This window comes from Camelus dromedarius, chromosome 4, assembly GCF_036321535.1.
Source record: "Camelus dromedarius isolate mCamDro1 chromosome 4, mCamDro1.pat, whole genome shotgun sequence".
Lineage (NCBI taxonomy): Eukaryota > Metazoa > Chordata > Mammalia > Artiodactyla > Camelidae > Camelus > Camelus dromedarius.
The window spans coordinates 46,230,872-46,247,094 of record NC_087439.1 but is presented as its reverse complement, the minus strand read 5'-3'; the positions used below and the strand labels follow the sequence as shown (position 1 = coordinate 46,247,094).

Below are 16,223 nucleotides of genomic sequence, written 5' to 3'. Positions count from 1 at the left end.
TGCATTCTGTAAAAATGATATGAATCAATAGTTGTTTTCTTTGGTTTTAATTTTCAGAATTCTTAATGTATTTTCCTTTTTCCTTGTAGCATGAAAAAGTTTGTAAGGAATACAGGCTAGGACCCAAGTAGAATAATATAAAAATATTCCTAAGTTCCTATAGCAAACAAAGCAGTAAACTTTCTGCAGTTTTCAGTCTACTTAAAGCCTTTTTCAATTAACATATTTTAGACTTATGAGGCATTCTAAGGCAGCTGTATAGACTACATTTTTAGTGACTCATTTTTTAAAATTCTCTAAACTGTAGAATTAGTCATGCTAATCATAACTATTTCCACTTCCAGAAGACATTGTTGATTCTCTTACAATTTTTCCTAGTAATTTATAATTTATAATTATACCAAACTAAGAATGCATAGATTATTTACATTTTGTGTGAACAATGTTCCCCTATAGGAATCTACTTGAAACAGATTAAAAATAGGAAGAATGGAATGTTTTTTTGTTATTGCAATGTATGAAAGCTCTTATTTTTTAAAAAAATTTAACATTTTTTTATTGAAATGTAGTCACTTTACAATGTTGTGACAATTTCTGGTGTGAGGCACAATGCTCCAGTCATACATGAACATACATATATTCATTTTCATATTCTTTTTCATCATAAGTTACTACAAGATACTGAATATAGCTCCCTGTGCTATACAGTATGAACTTGTTGTTTATCTGAAAGTTCTTATTGAAAACAGATGTGCATGATGGAGAATCTGTGAGTTTAGAAATAGAAGAGAAGCTATGAGAGGCAGAGTTTAAGAGGTTGGGCGCTGATTATGTAACATCTCTATGTAGCAGTTCCCTCATTTATTAAACAGAGATAGTAGTATCCATCTTACAGGGTTATTGTGAGAATTACATGAGATAATGCACATACATTAGGTCTGGCGCCTACTAAGCATACAATAAGAGAAGTCTATCTGAGCAAACACCCAAGTTGGACTCAAATATATTTATGACACAACTCCTTCATCCACCCTCATCTATTTTCCTTAGGTGAAAGGGGTTGAGAAGTGAGAAAGAATTACATTTTTTATATTTTTTACCTTGCTTCCCAAAATATTTTACTTTTTAAATTTTTGTGCTTCCTGAAATTCTACATTACATTTTTAAAATTTAATTGATGAATATTCATAAAGAAAAAAATCCCCACCCCACACCATATACAAAAATGTATTGCAGCTGAAATATTCTAAACTTGAAAGATGAAAACTTAGAGAAGATAACATAGGAGTTTATATTAAATGATCAAGAGGTGAGCAAAGATTTCACAAACAGGGTGCAAAATACTTACCATAAATAAAAAGATTAAAAAGTTGAACTTAATTCAACTTAAGAACCTTTTTTCATTAAAGCATATCACTGAAAGGATGAAAAGATAGGCTACACAAAAGGGAAAGATAGAGGATATTCAGATGGAGGAAGGAAGGAAGGAAAGTTAGTTCAGTGTCATAAGTAAACAAAAAAATACACGTTAAAACTACAATTAGATGTTATTTTATACTGTCGAGATTGGCCGAATTTATACTCTGACAGTGGCAAGTGTTGTTTAGGAGGTGGAGGAATGTCATAAAATGCTGGCGTCACAACTTTGGAAACTATTTGGGAGTATCAGCTGCAATTGAAGAGACACTTAGCCTGTGACCTGACGGTTCCTCTCCTGGGTGTAGTCCCTAGCAGAAATGAGTACATATGTTGATTAAAAGACATATGCGACAATGTATATAGCAGCATTATTTGCAATAGCAAAAAACTGGAAAATATTCCAGTGTATGTCAGTACTAGAATGGGTGAATATGTTGTGGTACAGAGATGACCAGTGAGAAAAATGGAAGTTTTCATTTGGGTAAAGTGAGTTAAATAGAAGGAGGTGAGTTGCAGAGAGAAATGGATGTGACATTTTTGGAGCGTTAAGCACTTTGGAGGTTAAAGACCAATTTTAGCCCATTGTGAAGATGGGTAGACAACTTTTTTTTTCCTTGTTGTGTGTCACATAATTACTTTTTCAACCACATGGGTTAAATTATCTATGATGAACTTGCTTGGGCATATACATACTTTTGAAAAAAAGTTTTGTTTCTATGGGAAATTATATTCAAACTCTGGACTACTTTTACAGAGGACTTTTGGAATATAAGCTGGCTTGAGTTCTGTCAGAACATTATTAGAATGATTTTTCTATTTCATGTATAGCATTTCTTTGACATAGGAGTTTGTCTCTTTTGTGTATTTTGCATTCTAATGGACCTTCTTTGAACTTTGGATTCAGGAGTAAAGAGAAAGCATTACAACCCACTTTCTAGTTCCTTTTTGGAACTTTTTACTTCTGTCACCTGTGGTAGTTTTACCATAAATGGAAATCTATTCTCAAAAAGGAGGAAATTGGGTATATGTATTGATTTTATTTATGTATTTATTAGCCATTTACCTCATTTAAAATAGTAGATTCAAAAGCTTATTACAGCCTTTTACACAATTTAACCTCCCCTCTTACTGAGAAAAAAAGTATACATTGTTTAGCATTAGAGAGAAATATATATACACATAGGTATTTCCTTTTCTTTACCCACATCTCTAGACTCACAATTTTTTAATTGGGTTTTAATCTTGTTTTGTGAGGTCAAGAGTTTTGAATTCAAATTCAGACATATTAAATTTATAGATGTGATTTGTAGACAAAAGAATTTTACTTTCCCTAATCTTATTTTATTTTCCCTAATTATACATTTTAGTTGGTACAAAGTATAGTCTCTGCCCCCCACTCTCCCCACCCATGCTCAGTGTAAAAGACTTCAGCTTTTCCTTCCTTTTCTTCTGTCCATCAGTACTGTGCCATTTGGAAGAGGCAGTTGTCTTTCGCTTGTCTTTTCGCTTTTGCTTGACTTGTTAACTGACATGATCTTGCCTTATCTAATTCTCATTTATAGAATGAGGTACCTTTAACAACAAAGCAGAAAAACTTTATCCTCTCCAAATGAGATCTCAAGCCATTTTCTCATTTCCTATCATATACATATGCTTAGGGAGTAAGTAGTAGGTTAAAAATCATTTAAGATTCTCAACTCTTATTTTGCTTTGAAAAACACTTAATTAATCTTGTTAAATATCATCTTCATGATCATAATCATAACCTTGAAGAAAAGAGTGCCTTTTCCTTTGGCCCATTTGCTCACGGTAGGTGATCTTCTTAGTGCTGAAATTTTCTTTCAGCATAAATGCTAAAAACATTCAATACACAGTCATTAATAGGGATGACAGCTATGGTAGCATTCTGTTTATGATTATTCATGAAGTGAAATCCATAGCATTAATTACATTAATTTACATACCTGAATACAAGCGAACCGTAAGTTATAGTGATAGCTAAGCCTAAAAAAACCCTTAGTAACCATATATCATATGTTTTTGAAAAAATAAATGCTTTGAATAAGGATGGAGGTGATATTTCTTTCAAAAGGCATTTGGGTATTTATAGTAAGAGGTGTTTTTAGCTAAGAATTAAAGCACAGTATAATCCTACAGTTTTCATAGGATTTTGTAGGGCTTATGAACATTCTTTAAAGGAAGAGCATATAAAGAAAATATATATGATTGAACACAGGAGAAACCTTTTCTGTGAATGAAGGAATTAGTGGTTACTTGATTCTTTTTTTTTAAATTGAGGTATAGTTGATTTACAATATTACATTAATTTCAGATGTACAACTTAGTGACTCAATATTTTTGTAGATTATACTTCATTTAAAATTATTATAAAATAATGGCTATATTTCCCTGTGCTGTTCAATATATCCTTATTGCTTATTTATTTTATACATAGTAGTTTTTGTGTTTCTTAATCCCATACCCCTATTTTGCCCTTCCCCTCTACTTGATTCTTAACTTGGGATCATAGCCCTTTTTATTCAGTGAATTTTAATTCACTATGTTCTTTTGAAAGGAATCATGGTTGAAAATAATTAATAATCTTCGAGAATGAGATTTATTTTCACCCAGTTTTGTGATTGAGAAAGTCCAATTTCAGAGTCTCACAAGGGAACTTATTTACAGAATATTGAAAAACATTGAACCCCTGAGGATTGCATTAGGGCACAGGTCTTGAGTGCTTGGTTTAGGGGACAAAAAAATCTCTGAACAGTCTAAAATTAGTATTATTGTTACAATAATAAACAGAACAAAACATGATTATCTTTTTGGGTGGCATATCTTTTGCCATTCTGTGTGAGTCAATCAAAATTAGGCCTATACTCAAAGTTTTGTTAAAATAGTTTACTCTTTCCCTTGTTAAATTTCAAATAAAAATATCAATCTTTAATTATTAATTATTCACTTTGGTTACACTCTATAAATCAAACATAATGATGGCCATGCAGTTGCTTGGGCTAACTGGCTAGGCAAAGATGTATTCCCTACAAAATCATGATTATGTCCTATGTGCAATTTTTTACCTTTTTATTGATGGTTTCTTCCATGTATTAAATTTAGTTTTAGATTTAATAGATATATGCTTTCACCTAATTGGATTATAATAAAATTGTTATATGGAGATAGTTGACACTTATGAAATGTAATGATTTTATTTGAAGTAATGGTGTTCAAAGAAGACAGATGAAACCTTTCTATAGGCTGCTTCCAAAATTGTAAATCTTTCGCTTGGCCATATTTAGTTTGGTTAATTGAGCTTTGAAGAGATTGTACAAATGAAAGCAAATCAGAGTAGACGAGCTTACTTTTTTCTTTCCTTTAGACAGGGAGTCTCTCTCCATTAAATTATTCTAGATTATTCTAGTGAGAATATCTAAACTTTTAAATTATGCTATGTTTTAAAAATCTCATTCAAGTTAATATTTTTCAAGTTGTCTTATGATAAAGCAGTATCTTATCCTTCATTTCAGACTGTTTATACATGTATCTGCTATTTTCATAGTGAAAATATTAAGTAACAATACTGACACACTAATATAGGCAAATTATTTCAAGTCCTTTATGCTGTGGCATAGCTATGAAAAAACATTCTGAAGCACAATAGGATTTTCCCCTTTGCTTTATTATCAACATAGATTTTATGTTAGAACTATAAATGTGGCTTAAGACAGTGATTCTCAACTTAACTACATAGCAGAACAATTAGAAGCCTTTAAAAAATTTTACAAGCCCCAGGCCTCGGGAATATATTTTTTTAGGTCCCTCAGGTGTTTTCTTTGCCTAGGCAGTGTTGAGAAATACGTAGGTCTCAGAGAGCAAATGCTCAATAGCATAGGTGAGAAATACTTATCTAGTGATAACCTCAGTGGTTGAGCTTCAAAGCCAGAAACAAGGGGTCAAAGGCTCTGAACCCTAGAAACAGCAGCTATAGAAGTTTTTCACTTTAGCGCAAAAGAGAAGTCCTTGACCTTGCTTTGCATGTAATCTGAACAGTTCTAGTTGTGTGATTTTTCCAATCTTGATAGATGAGAAGCAGCAAAATCAAACTAGGAGGCTGTTGGTAAAAGAAGTAATAGCTGTCAGGCATGGGAAGAGAACACAAGCCGCTGCATTAGATCTTGATGCAGTAACTACGGACGTATGAATACGTTGATCTTCAGTCACTAGAGATGGTAGATTATGATCAATATTCTCTGATTCAGGAATCAGGATAGTTTTTGTACATTTTAGAAAGATTTTAAAATTTTAAGTTGGTTAAAGAAGGGGGAAAAGATTTTATACCTGAGATGTTTACTTACCTGAGAGATTCACTTCTGAAGAATGATAGTTTATCCCCAATAGTAGCAGATAAATTGGCCATTACTAGGCTTGTGAAAAAGAGAGGGGAGAAAGCTAATGTGTCTGGCCAGATGTGATTTTTAAATGCAAATAATAGAAGTATCTATTTCAAAATCTTAAAATAGCCAAATTGTAGCTTTTTCATTGTTTATATGCTTCTCCAAAATTTTTTACATGTTTTCTTCTTCCCCACAGCAATCTTACGGATTAGGCAGGCCTATCTGGCTCCAGATTGCCGAGTCTGCTTACAGATTCACTCTGGGCTCAGTTGCTGGAGGTGAGTGACATGTCTATGTGCTGTTTCAAGCTTGTGTTCATGTAATACTATCGCACTAGACCGGGACATATCAGCAAAGGTGCAGTTCATTGTTCCCAAGGGTCATGACTGCAGGGCTTTCTGAAGTGTTCTTTATTTTTACCTATGATCAGAGGACTTGTCATAGCACAGCCATGGCCCCTCTGGCTCCAGTCTGTCTTCAGGACAAAACCTCTGTAATAATGTGAAAGTCTTGGATGCAGTACTGCACTCACCTTAATTATACTGGTTAAAGCCAGTACGAAGAAATGGAGAATAAGATTGTGTTTATTTATGGTGTTAGGAGAGGGGCTGGTAGAAAATCAGGATTTAGGGTACAAATCTCAGAACCTTATGAAATTAAACAGTCTCTCAAAGTGATTGGCTTTTGCTTTTCTGTTTGTATTTTTTTCCCTCTTGTCTTTTAATGATTGAAGAATAGCTAGACTTGTAGGTTATTTGCTAAAATGAATCTCCCTTCCCTGCTCCTGGGGGAAATTTAAGAGACTTTTTTGTTTTGCTTCACTCTCTCTGTAGAAGATGTGTAAAACCCGAAGTTGCTTTGTTGAGAAGAATCTAGCAGGTGTGATTAAAATACTTACGATTTTTCAAAACAAGTCTGAACTGATGAAACAACTATTTTTCTTTTCAGTCACAGTTTTAGAAGTTGAATGGCATGTCTTGGTTTTCAACAGTTGAAAAATATAATACTCTAATTCATGTGATAAATTTTTTAGTCACTGAGAAATTCTAAAGCGTGACTTTTTTTTTTTCAATTGAATTCTCCACATAGATGTGGCAGAGGGGGGTCTTATTGAGATTTGGTTCCAATATTATAGTTGTAACTAAGGTTAATTTACCAAAATGCTGTAGCAAACTAGATTTTAAAGTTACAGCCACCTATATGTACATACGTAGTTATTTTAAGAGGTAACTGGTATAGTATGTAGGTATTTAATGGAAAATGTAAAGAAATATGTTATATATAATAGTTTAATGTTGTTATAGACAATTTAGTGTTGATTATCTAATGTTGGTGATAACTTGAAAATCCACTGCTATTCTCTGAAGCAGCTGTTTTATGGATCCCAGTGGTTGCTAGTCTGTGATCCTTCAGCTGTGTATGAGAGAGGGAAAAATTACATGCAGTCTGTTTTGTGAGAATAGACACTGTGTTCTATTTTCTAGTCCTTTGAGATGAGGTTTGTTGTCCTTATAGATTCTGCATTTGGTTGTGCTCTCCTTTAAGCCTAAAAATTGTTTTATTTGTAGCTGTGGGAGCCACCGCTGTATATCCTATAGATCTGGTGAAGACCCGCATGCAAAACCAGCGTGGCACTGGCTCCGTTGTCGGGGAGCTGATGTACAAAAACAGCTTTGACTGTTTTAAGAAAGTCTTGCGTTATGAGGGCTTCTTTGGACTCTACCGGGGTGAGTAAGCAAAGCTCAGCTGCTGAAGTGAGTGATTTTATCTCACCAGCACCAGGTAGGATCTCACGCCTTATGAAAATCAGTGTGTAGCCTGTCCACTCAGACGAGGGCTGATTTCTCTCTTTTTATTTTCTCATTGCTCGTTTCCCTTTTTACAATCTTACTGGTAACTAGCAATATTAGTCTGCAGAGAAGCTCTTTGTTTCTTCTTCCTGCAATCCAAAGCCTACATTTGTCTCAACATGGGTCTTTGGTCACTGTGGGCTTACAAACTAAGACAGATGTCCGCAGGTGGAATACAAGGACGACAGCTAAGAAATAAGAGAGCTTCTTTTCTCAAATAATTAGAGAGGAGAAATACACCTCTTCTCTGCGAAATAGAAGCCAGGCTGCCACTTGAAGGTGAGTTTACCCTCCATCCACTTGTTTCAACAGAAATATCAAATGTTTTTGTCTCTTCCAAGGAGACCATTCATAAGTCTTTTCCAGTGAGTCATCTAAAGTTTAAGAAAAAAAGAAAAGAAAAAAACGTTTTGCTCCAAGTCTCACTCTTGCTCCTTTTTTCCCCTTACTTACCTGAGAGGCACTGAGTGAAAGCAGAGAGATTTTCTTTTGCAAGGAATGTTGCCGCCAACTCTAGGTGGAGCACAGTGCTGTCGGCATCAGAGGCAGAACCTTGTGCAGAGTTCTCCCCACCCTCGTCAGCTTTGTAGGAACTTGTTCTCTTTGGAGAGGGAGACTTTCATGTACATGTTTTTACATTATAATTTAGGGTGTCCTTTGGGAGGGAGATTAATTTTTTAATCCCTTTGGGCGCCACTTGGAATTCTTTGAAAAATACTCTCTACATGCTCAGGTCCAGGGCATTTATGTAATTTACTGTACTTGTTTGTTTGCACACACAGCCTCATTAATCCTGAGCTTATTCTAAGCTCTGTTGAACTGTTTGGCTTAGAACCTCTTCCTTGAAAAGAAAGACTGGGCCTGAACAAAGCTTTATGCTCATGGATAGAGGGAAAAATACCTCTGATTAGCATTATGTGCAGATACTCAAGTGAAAATGTAGTTCTGATACACTTGAAGGAGAGGGTCATGAGGATCTTCATTTTTTTCTATATATAGAACAAAAGAATTCCTAGTTCTGGATTCAAACTAGGTTCAAATACCTTGCTCCTGAGAAGGAATGTAATGAATTTTGATCAAATATTCAGAATGCTAGCCTCTCTAAATTCTAGCTGTGTGACGTTTACTCCATGGGAAGAGGTATGCATTATTTAGAATGCAGATCTGTGCGTGTGAGTGCATGTTTTAAACTGTACTAAGCCCCGCATATATTGATTTTATTTAATAGGGACTCTAAGGATTAAGTAGCACTAAGGTTGTTTTCGTCTTTGGCACCTGCAGTCTTTCTTTGTTGAATAACAGTCTTTCCTCCTCCTTGGTATACTTTTAAAGAGAATGTTCTCTATCAGAAGGAGCCTAGATATATACTGCACACTTCAGCCTATTCAGTGGATGGATGCTCACAGGAGGTTTCATTTGGGAGAGATATGTTAATTAAATGAGTCCAATATAGCAAGTTAGGGGTGGGGGTGGAGGGATCATTAGCTTTATTCAAGATGTGAGCTGATAAAGTCAGTCCTTTAAATGACAGACTCTTGTACTAGCGAGAAAATTGTAGAAGTCCTGTATATAAATACAGTGATTGTTGAAATTGTCATATATTGCTTAGTACTGGTCCATTATTTTGTCAGATGATTGACAAAATTGTTGACAGATTAACCTAAATTTCTTTATAGGCAACAATGATAAAATGACATAAATCAGTACTTCATTAAAATTCCATGAACTTTATTGAGGCAAGTTGTAAAACAAATACATATGCTTACATGGTTCTTTGGGAGTTAGATTAAAAGTAATAGGGCCTGATAATCATGGGAGTTAGAAAGTTAAGACTGCCATCTGCTGATTTATTCTTTTAAATCAGTCTGCTACCCATTAAAGGTGTGTGCAGATTTGTGTTTGTCATTGATAATTCAGTTTGACTGACAGTAGCCTGTATGTGCAATTACTTGCTGGCTCTCAACTCACAGAAAATCACTCAGCAGTATCCTCAAAGTAGGCTTAAGACCAGAAGTCAGCATGCAAACACATACATAACTCCCCCTTGGCTGGGTGATTTAAAGGATATAAAATGTTTATTGTTAGCGTCTTTAAAAAGTGTATGCAAAAAATGTATGCTAACGATTTAGATAATCTGTGTGCTTTGGAAAGTTGAGCCCTATGAATAGCTACAGATGTTGAATTGTTTATATATTTTTTTCTTTTACAGCCAGCCTGGGAAATTTAACTTTCTAAGAATAATGATTTCCTTTGTTTCAAGAGAATTCTTTTGAAATGTCTTAAGTTTGACATATATTAGTAAATAAGAATACAACGGGCTGTTTTTGCTTGTAGAAGATACCCATTAAATGGTTCCTAAAACTACATTTTTCTTTGCAGTTTTGGCTTTCTTTTAAATAAATAAGTACTGAGTTCTTGGTTTTTCTAAAGAGAAAATTAAGGGAGTTGGTGTTCTGTAATAACCAAACCACTGTGTACTATTACATAATACATCATTTGTGGCAAAATCTGGGTCTGCTTAACAGGATGCTTTGCAGAGCTCTCCTGAGCATACAACATTGGCTTCTCTAAAGTGTCCATGGATGTTAGTATGTTGTTGGTTGTAAAGGGAGAGAATTTGGTTTCATTGTTGTTGGCAGTGTTCTGAGAGTATTCAGAACATTCCTTCCTCACAGTTTTGGGGAGGTGTTAGATAACTGGACTTTAAAGGAAGCATGCTTAAGAGAAGGATTTATAGCCTCAAGAAAGCATACCATTCTATTTGACATAAATAACTATTATATATATTTGCATAGTTTTTAGGATAATCCACTTCTTTCCCTTTTTAATGAAAACCCTAAAATGTTTGATGGGTAAATAATGTGGGGAAAACCGTTCCTTGTTAGGCTTATGTAGTCATGCCTAGTATATCTTATTGCTAATGATTCTTTCTGTCTACCTAGGTCTGATACCACAACTTATAGGAGTTGCTCCAGAAAAGGCCATTAAACTAACTGTAAGTTTCTCTCTCATTGAATTTATATCATTTGTTTAGATTATCAGTAAGCCAAAAATTAAAACTGTTGCTGCCAAGATTAGCCCACTATCAAAGTGTTTGTAAAATTTTAAATTTATATGCAGATATTTGATAATTTTTAATTATATATGAGACAGATACTTTGCTGACTTAGAAAACCAGTAATATACCACTAAAGGAACTGGTTGGGAATTCTGGTTAACTGATGTTGTCTTTCTAATTAGGTTAATGATTTTGTCCGGGATAAATTTACCAGAAGAGATGGCTCCATTCCAATTTTAGCAGAAATCCTTGCTGGAGGCTGTGTAAGTATTAATACTGGCAATTGCTCATGGCAAGTATGTTCCTTTAACCTCTTTGCACACTAGATACAATATCTGAGTGACATTCCGCCTGAACTCAGGGGATTCTTAGCGGATTTTCTCAGTGAACATATGGAATGATTTTTTAAATATCATTGCATAATCTAACTGGTTTTGAGTATAGAAAAGAGGTTGTATTTTTGTCAGCTCAGTCTCTCAGGAACTCCTGAGGTATTACCTTTCACACTTTTTAATGTTCTAATTCTGATTCTTCTTAAATACCACAGAAAACAGTAGTGGATAGAGTTACCATATATTTATATTGACTAGAACTTTAAAATAAGTGTGACATGACTAATTAATTGGGTCCTTATATTTTAGGTGTAGGATGGAGTAAGCCATTGTGGTATAATTATAATTTTCCTTCTTTAGGGACTAGAGGGTATAGCAAATAACTAAAACTATGTTGAGGCTATTGACAATTCTGAACACAGAGTTTCTATCTTTAAAGTGGGAGCATGACATTGAATTTAGACCAGTTTCTCAAATTTAAGTTTGCAGTTCAGCTGCAAACTTAAATTTTATTTCTGGTGTTCATTTCACATTTGGTAATACCTAATTTGGTTAAGACTTATTTAATCCGTTTGGTCCCTGAAACCCTTAATAACTTCCATTGAACTGGCTGACAGTCTTGGCTAAACCCTCTGCAGTTGCTTGTGGAACCTGAGGTGATGAGGTCAGTGACCTTTGCAGCTTTTAATTCAGGGAAAATGCCCTGAGGGTCAGAGAGAGAGGCTGCTGTGGATTCTCCTTCATGATATCTGTCGGCCTGGCACATAGGTGGGTCCTCAGCTTTCTGCAACCAATGTTTCGTATGGAAGAGGTAGCTTGGTGCGTGCTCAAGTGTGTGTGTGTGTACACTTACGTATGTACCTGTGTTTTTGTGTATGCCTGCAGGCAAGCCCAAGTGCATTTTTAGGAAGAAAACTCACCTCTTTGGCTAACTTTCTTTTTTAATGAAGAACAATTAATGGACATAGACTGAGACCTTTGCTAAGGTCCTACTATATTATCTGTTCTTCCTTTACCCCAATTACATGCTGTAATTGTTTTTCTTCTATTGAAAGGACCATTGCAAGTCATAAATATTCTTTTCCTCAGTGGTTTTAGTTTTAATTTGGTTAAGAAGTTTCCTGACTCAGCTTTGTCACAACACATGTGTACATTTGTCAGAAATCTCCTGTCATATTCTCTGTGTTCCATGTAGCTGATTATTTGTTTCCATTTGTAATACCCAGAAGTTTTTGCCCATGAAACCGACTTGTTCCCATGTCTGACCTGTGACCTAAGTGGTTAAATTATAATCAGATATTTTGTTCCTTTGTTCTTCCTTAGGTATGGACCCTATTTCTAGGTTTGAACTTTGGGAATTTCTATTGAAGTCTGGGGTGCCTTGAGGGTTGTGCTGACACTCCAAATCTCTTCGTTAATCTTGACTCATTTCTGGAAGCTTTGTTGGCTTGTCTAGCTGGAAACTGACAGCATGAAAAATAGTCAGGTTGGGCTCTAGGTAGAATCATTAGGTTGTCTACAGTTCTTCACCACAAACACTTTCTGCTTCCCTCTTGCCTCTAAATCTCTTTATTCAGAGAGGAAAGAAAATGTACAGTTACTGAGTTTCTACTGATAAATTCAATCACACTGCAGTGTAAATGATTGTTAAAGCACAATCTGCTACTTCTCCCAAAAGTGTACATTTTTCAACAGAGAATAAAGCCTTAAACAAAAAGTATGAGTCTCTGTTTATAGAATATCAGGCACTGTGGAATCTAGGAATACACGTTTTACTGAATGGTAAAGAGCCACCAGATAAATGCTGAGAAGAGTGGCTGCTCATGAGCCTGATCATGAGAACCCTCACCATCCTGGGTAGTGGTGGTGCCAGAGTGTGCAGTGTCCTTGTGTGTGTTTGGCTGAATGCTGTTACTGCCACTAGGTGAGAAGGGAGCTGCTGTTCTTCTAAAAATCACTCAATTTTAAAGATGTACCGAATGTGTTAACCTAATGCAGGTTAATTCAGAAGAAAGAGCTCAAACTGAATGGTCCGTGTTGACCTTACAGGTTTTTGCCCTAGCAGAAGGATCAGCTGAGACTGGGGCTTTGAGTTCCCTACATATGGAAGGGAAATTCTACTGCAATGAAAATAGCTGTGCTGTCCCCAGGGAAAATGGTGTGTACCAGCTAGATCATGAAGTGACTAAGAAATGAAAATATCCAGTCCTTAAACATTAGATGCTTTATTATTGTTTTGATTTATGATGTTTTTAAAAGTATGCGTATTTGATACATGCAGAAGAGTACATATTATATAGATAAAAATTTATAATAAAATGAGCATCCATGAATGAACCTACCACTCAGCTAAAATATTACTATTATCATTGACACTGGTTTTCCTTTTAATGTAGCTCTAATCTGCTAGGTTGCTAACAAGCAGTAAGGACTTTTCTTACTGGGCTCAACATTTTGTAGGCTTGGGCTCAACATTATTCTCAACTAGAACTGAAGAAAATAAAGCTTCATTGAGATCCAGCATTTAGTAACCAGTGAAGTTGAGATTCAAACCACTTTTTGTCTCCAAATCTATACTTATTCACATTTAGTATGTTTTCATTCATTCTTTCCTTCATTTATTCACTCTCATTCAACAAGCTATCAAGGCTGAGAAGAATTTAGAATTTCTTCCTGTGCAGTGAACCAGGCTTAGGATATGTTTATATCTCATAGAAAAAGGGTAGTTCCTGATCGTTCTCTCCAGATAAAACTTAATCTTAAATTTAATCATATTCCACGGTGGTAATTTGAAAGTAGAATTCCTTATCATGATTTGCTTCATTTCTACATATCACCAAAAAAATGTGCTTATGATTATAATTCATCATAATAGCTACCATTTCTTGAGTATCTTACACTGGAATGAACACTTTATAGGCATTATCTCATTATTATTCCCAGCTAGAGTTGAAGAAACTAAAAAGTTCAGTGAAATCAAGCACTTAGTAAATGGAAAAATTGAGATTCAAACCACTTCTGTCTCTAAATCTGTATCCTTTTCTATTTGATATATGATTCCATTCGTTCAGTCTTTCATTTATTCATTCTCTCATTTGTTGTATGCCTGCTATGTTTCAGGAAAAACTTTTAAATAACCGCTTTATTGAGATATAATTGACATATCGTACGGTTCCCCCCTTAAAGTGTGTATAGTTCAGCAGTTTTTAAGTATGTTCACAGAGCTGTGCAACTATCGCCACAGTCAATTTTAGAACATTTTTATTACCCCCAAAAGAAACCTAGTACCCGTTAGCTGTTGCCTTCCAATTTTCCCACCCTCTGCCCACCAAACCTTAGGCAACTACTAGTAAACTTTCTGTCTTTATAGGTTCACTGTTTCTGGACATTTCATATAAATGGAATCAATATATGGCCTTTTGTGTCTGACTTCTTTCAGTCAGCATAATGTTTTCAAGATTCATTCATGTTGTAGTATGTATCAGTATTTCAGGCCTTTTATTGCTGAATAATATTCCATTATATGGGTATACCACATTTTGTTTGTCTATTCATCAGTTGTTGAACATTGTTTTTTTTCCCCTACTCTTTGGCTATTATAAATAATGCCGCTATGAACATTCATGTGAAAAGTTTTGTGGACATCAGTTTTCATTTCTTTTGTATGTGTACTGGGGAGTGGAATTGGTGGGTCATGTGGTAACTAATTAGTGTTTTAAGGAGCTGCCAGACTGTTTTAAAAAGTGGCTGCACCATTTTACATTCCTACTGCTAATGTATGAGGGTTCTGATTTCTCTGCATCCTTTCCAATACTTGTTACCTTCCTTTTCATTATAGCCATCCTAATGGGTGTGAAGTGGCATCTTACTGTGATCCAGTGATTGACAGTGTTGAGCATCTTTTCATGAGGGTATTGGCATTTGTATATCTTTGGAGAACTATCCAGAAACTGTCCATTTTTTAATTGAGTTGTTTGTCTTTTGTTATTGAATTATGAGAATTCTTTATATACTTAGTGTACCTTATCAGATATGTAATTTGCAAATTTGTTTTCACTTTCTTGACTCTGTCCTTTGAAGAATTGCCCTTTGATTTTAATGAAGATCGATTTGTCTATATTTTCTTTTGTTGCTTGTGCTTTCGGTATCTTATCTAAGAAAGCATTGCCTGATTCAAGATCATGAAGATTTATACCCCTATTTTCTTCTAAGAGTTTTGTGGTTTTAGCTCTTAACATTTAGGTCTTTGATGTTTCACACAAATTTTTAACTTTAATTTTTTGGGTTTTTTGCTTTGAGCAGAAATATTACCAAATGAGAGTTTTATTTTTCATTGTCAGCATTTCAGTGTATTTCCTTCTGATGCTTTCACACACATGTACACATGCTTGTGTGCATGTGCACACACACACTCACACACAGGCACACATACTTTTTTTTTTTAAGCTTCTCATTTTAGAAATAGAATATAATCTTTGGGAATAGAATTATAAAGAGTGTGCATTTTCAAATTTTAACTCTTCATTGTGAGCATTAACCAAACTTATTTTATACCTATATCAAAATCTTCTCCAAAAAGACTTACTAGTTCAGAATTTATGATTTAGATGTGATAGCATAGGTTTTTGTTGTGGTTATATCTATAAATTGAACTTCAGGTTTAATATTTCTCGACCTTCTTTAGGTGGGGATGGGATAAGAGTGTATGTATATGGATACAGTTACTCAGTAACTATCTGTTATGGTTGCATATGAGTAATGTATATGTAACAGGTTTCAAACTATTTTTCTCATTGTTCTCATAGGTAGACCATTCTTACCAGGCCATATGTTTTAATTTTTCGATTAGAAAGGCTCTCTTTACATATGTATATATACATACATGTATGTACACACACATACATATATTACATGTCCATATCAGACATAAATATAATTGGGTGTTTAATTATGGTATCTGTTGTGGGCAAGAATAATACTTGAATGTCAACTTAGAATTTTTCAGTGTACTTTAATATGCATTGTTGTCACCTCCTATGAAATAAGTAGATGAGAACGGTGGCTCGGAAAGGCTAATTCTCATCCCAGATCGCATAGCTAACATATGCTGCAGGTTTCATGTGAGCCCAAGTATTTTGATTTTAAGACCAACTCCTTTTACTCTGCA

At 34.8% G+C, this 16,223-nt stretch overlaps 1 protein-coding gene across 2 annotated transcripts in view; it reads left to right on the top strand.

Moving 5' to 3' along the window:
- SLC25A12 (solute carrier family 25 member 12) overlaps positions 1-16,223 on the top strand; it is a 78,750-nt gene that overhangs the window by 48,060 nt on the left and 14,467 nt on the right. For both annotated transcript variants that reach the window (XM_010982517.3, XM_010982518.3), the window contains 4 exons: positions 6,013-6,094; positions 7,385-7,543; positions 10,609-10,661; positions 10,907-10,987. In XM_010982517.3, coding sequence (XP_010980819.2) covers positions 6,013-6,094; positions 7,385-7,543; positions 10,609-10,661; positions 10,907-10,987 — 375 coding nt within the window. The remainder of the gene's footprint in view (positions 1-6,012; positions 6,095-7,384; positions 7,544-10,608; positions 10,662-10,906; positions 10,988-16,223) is intronic.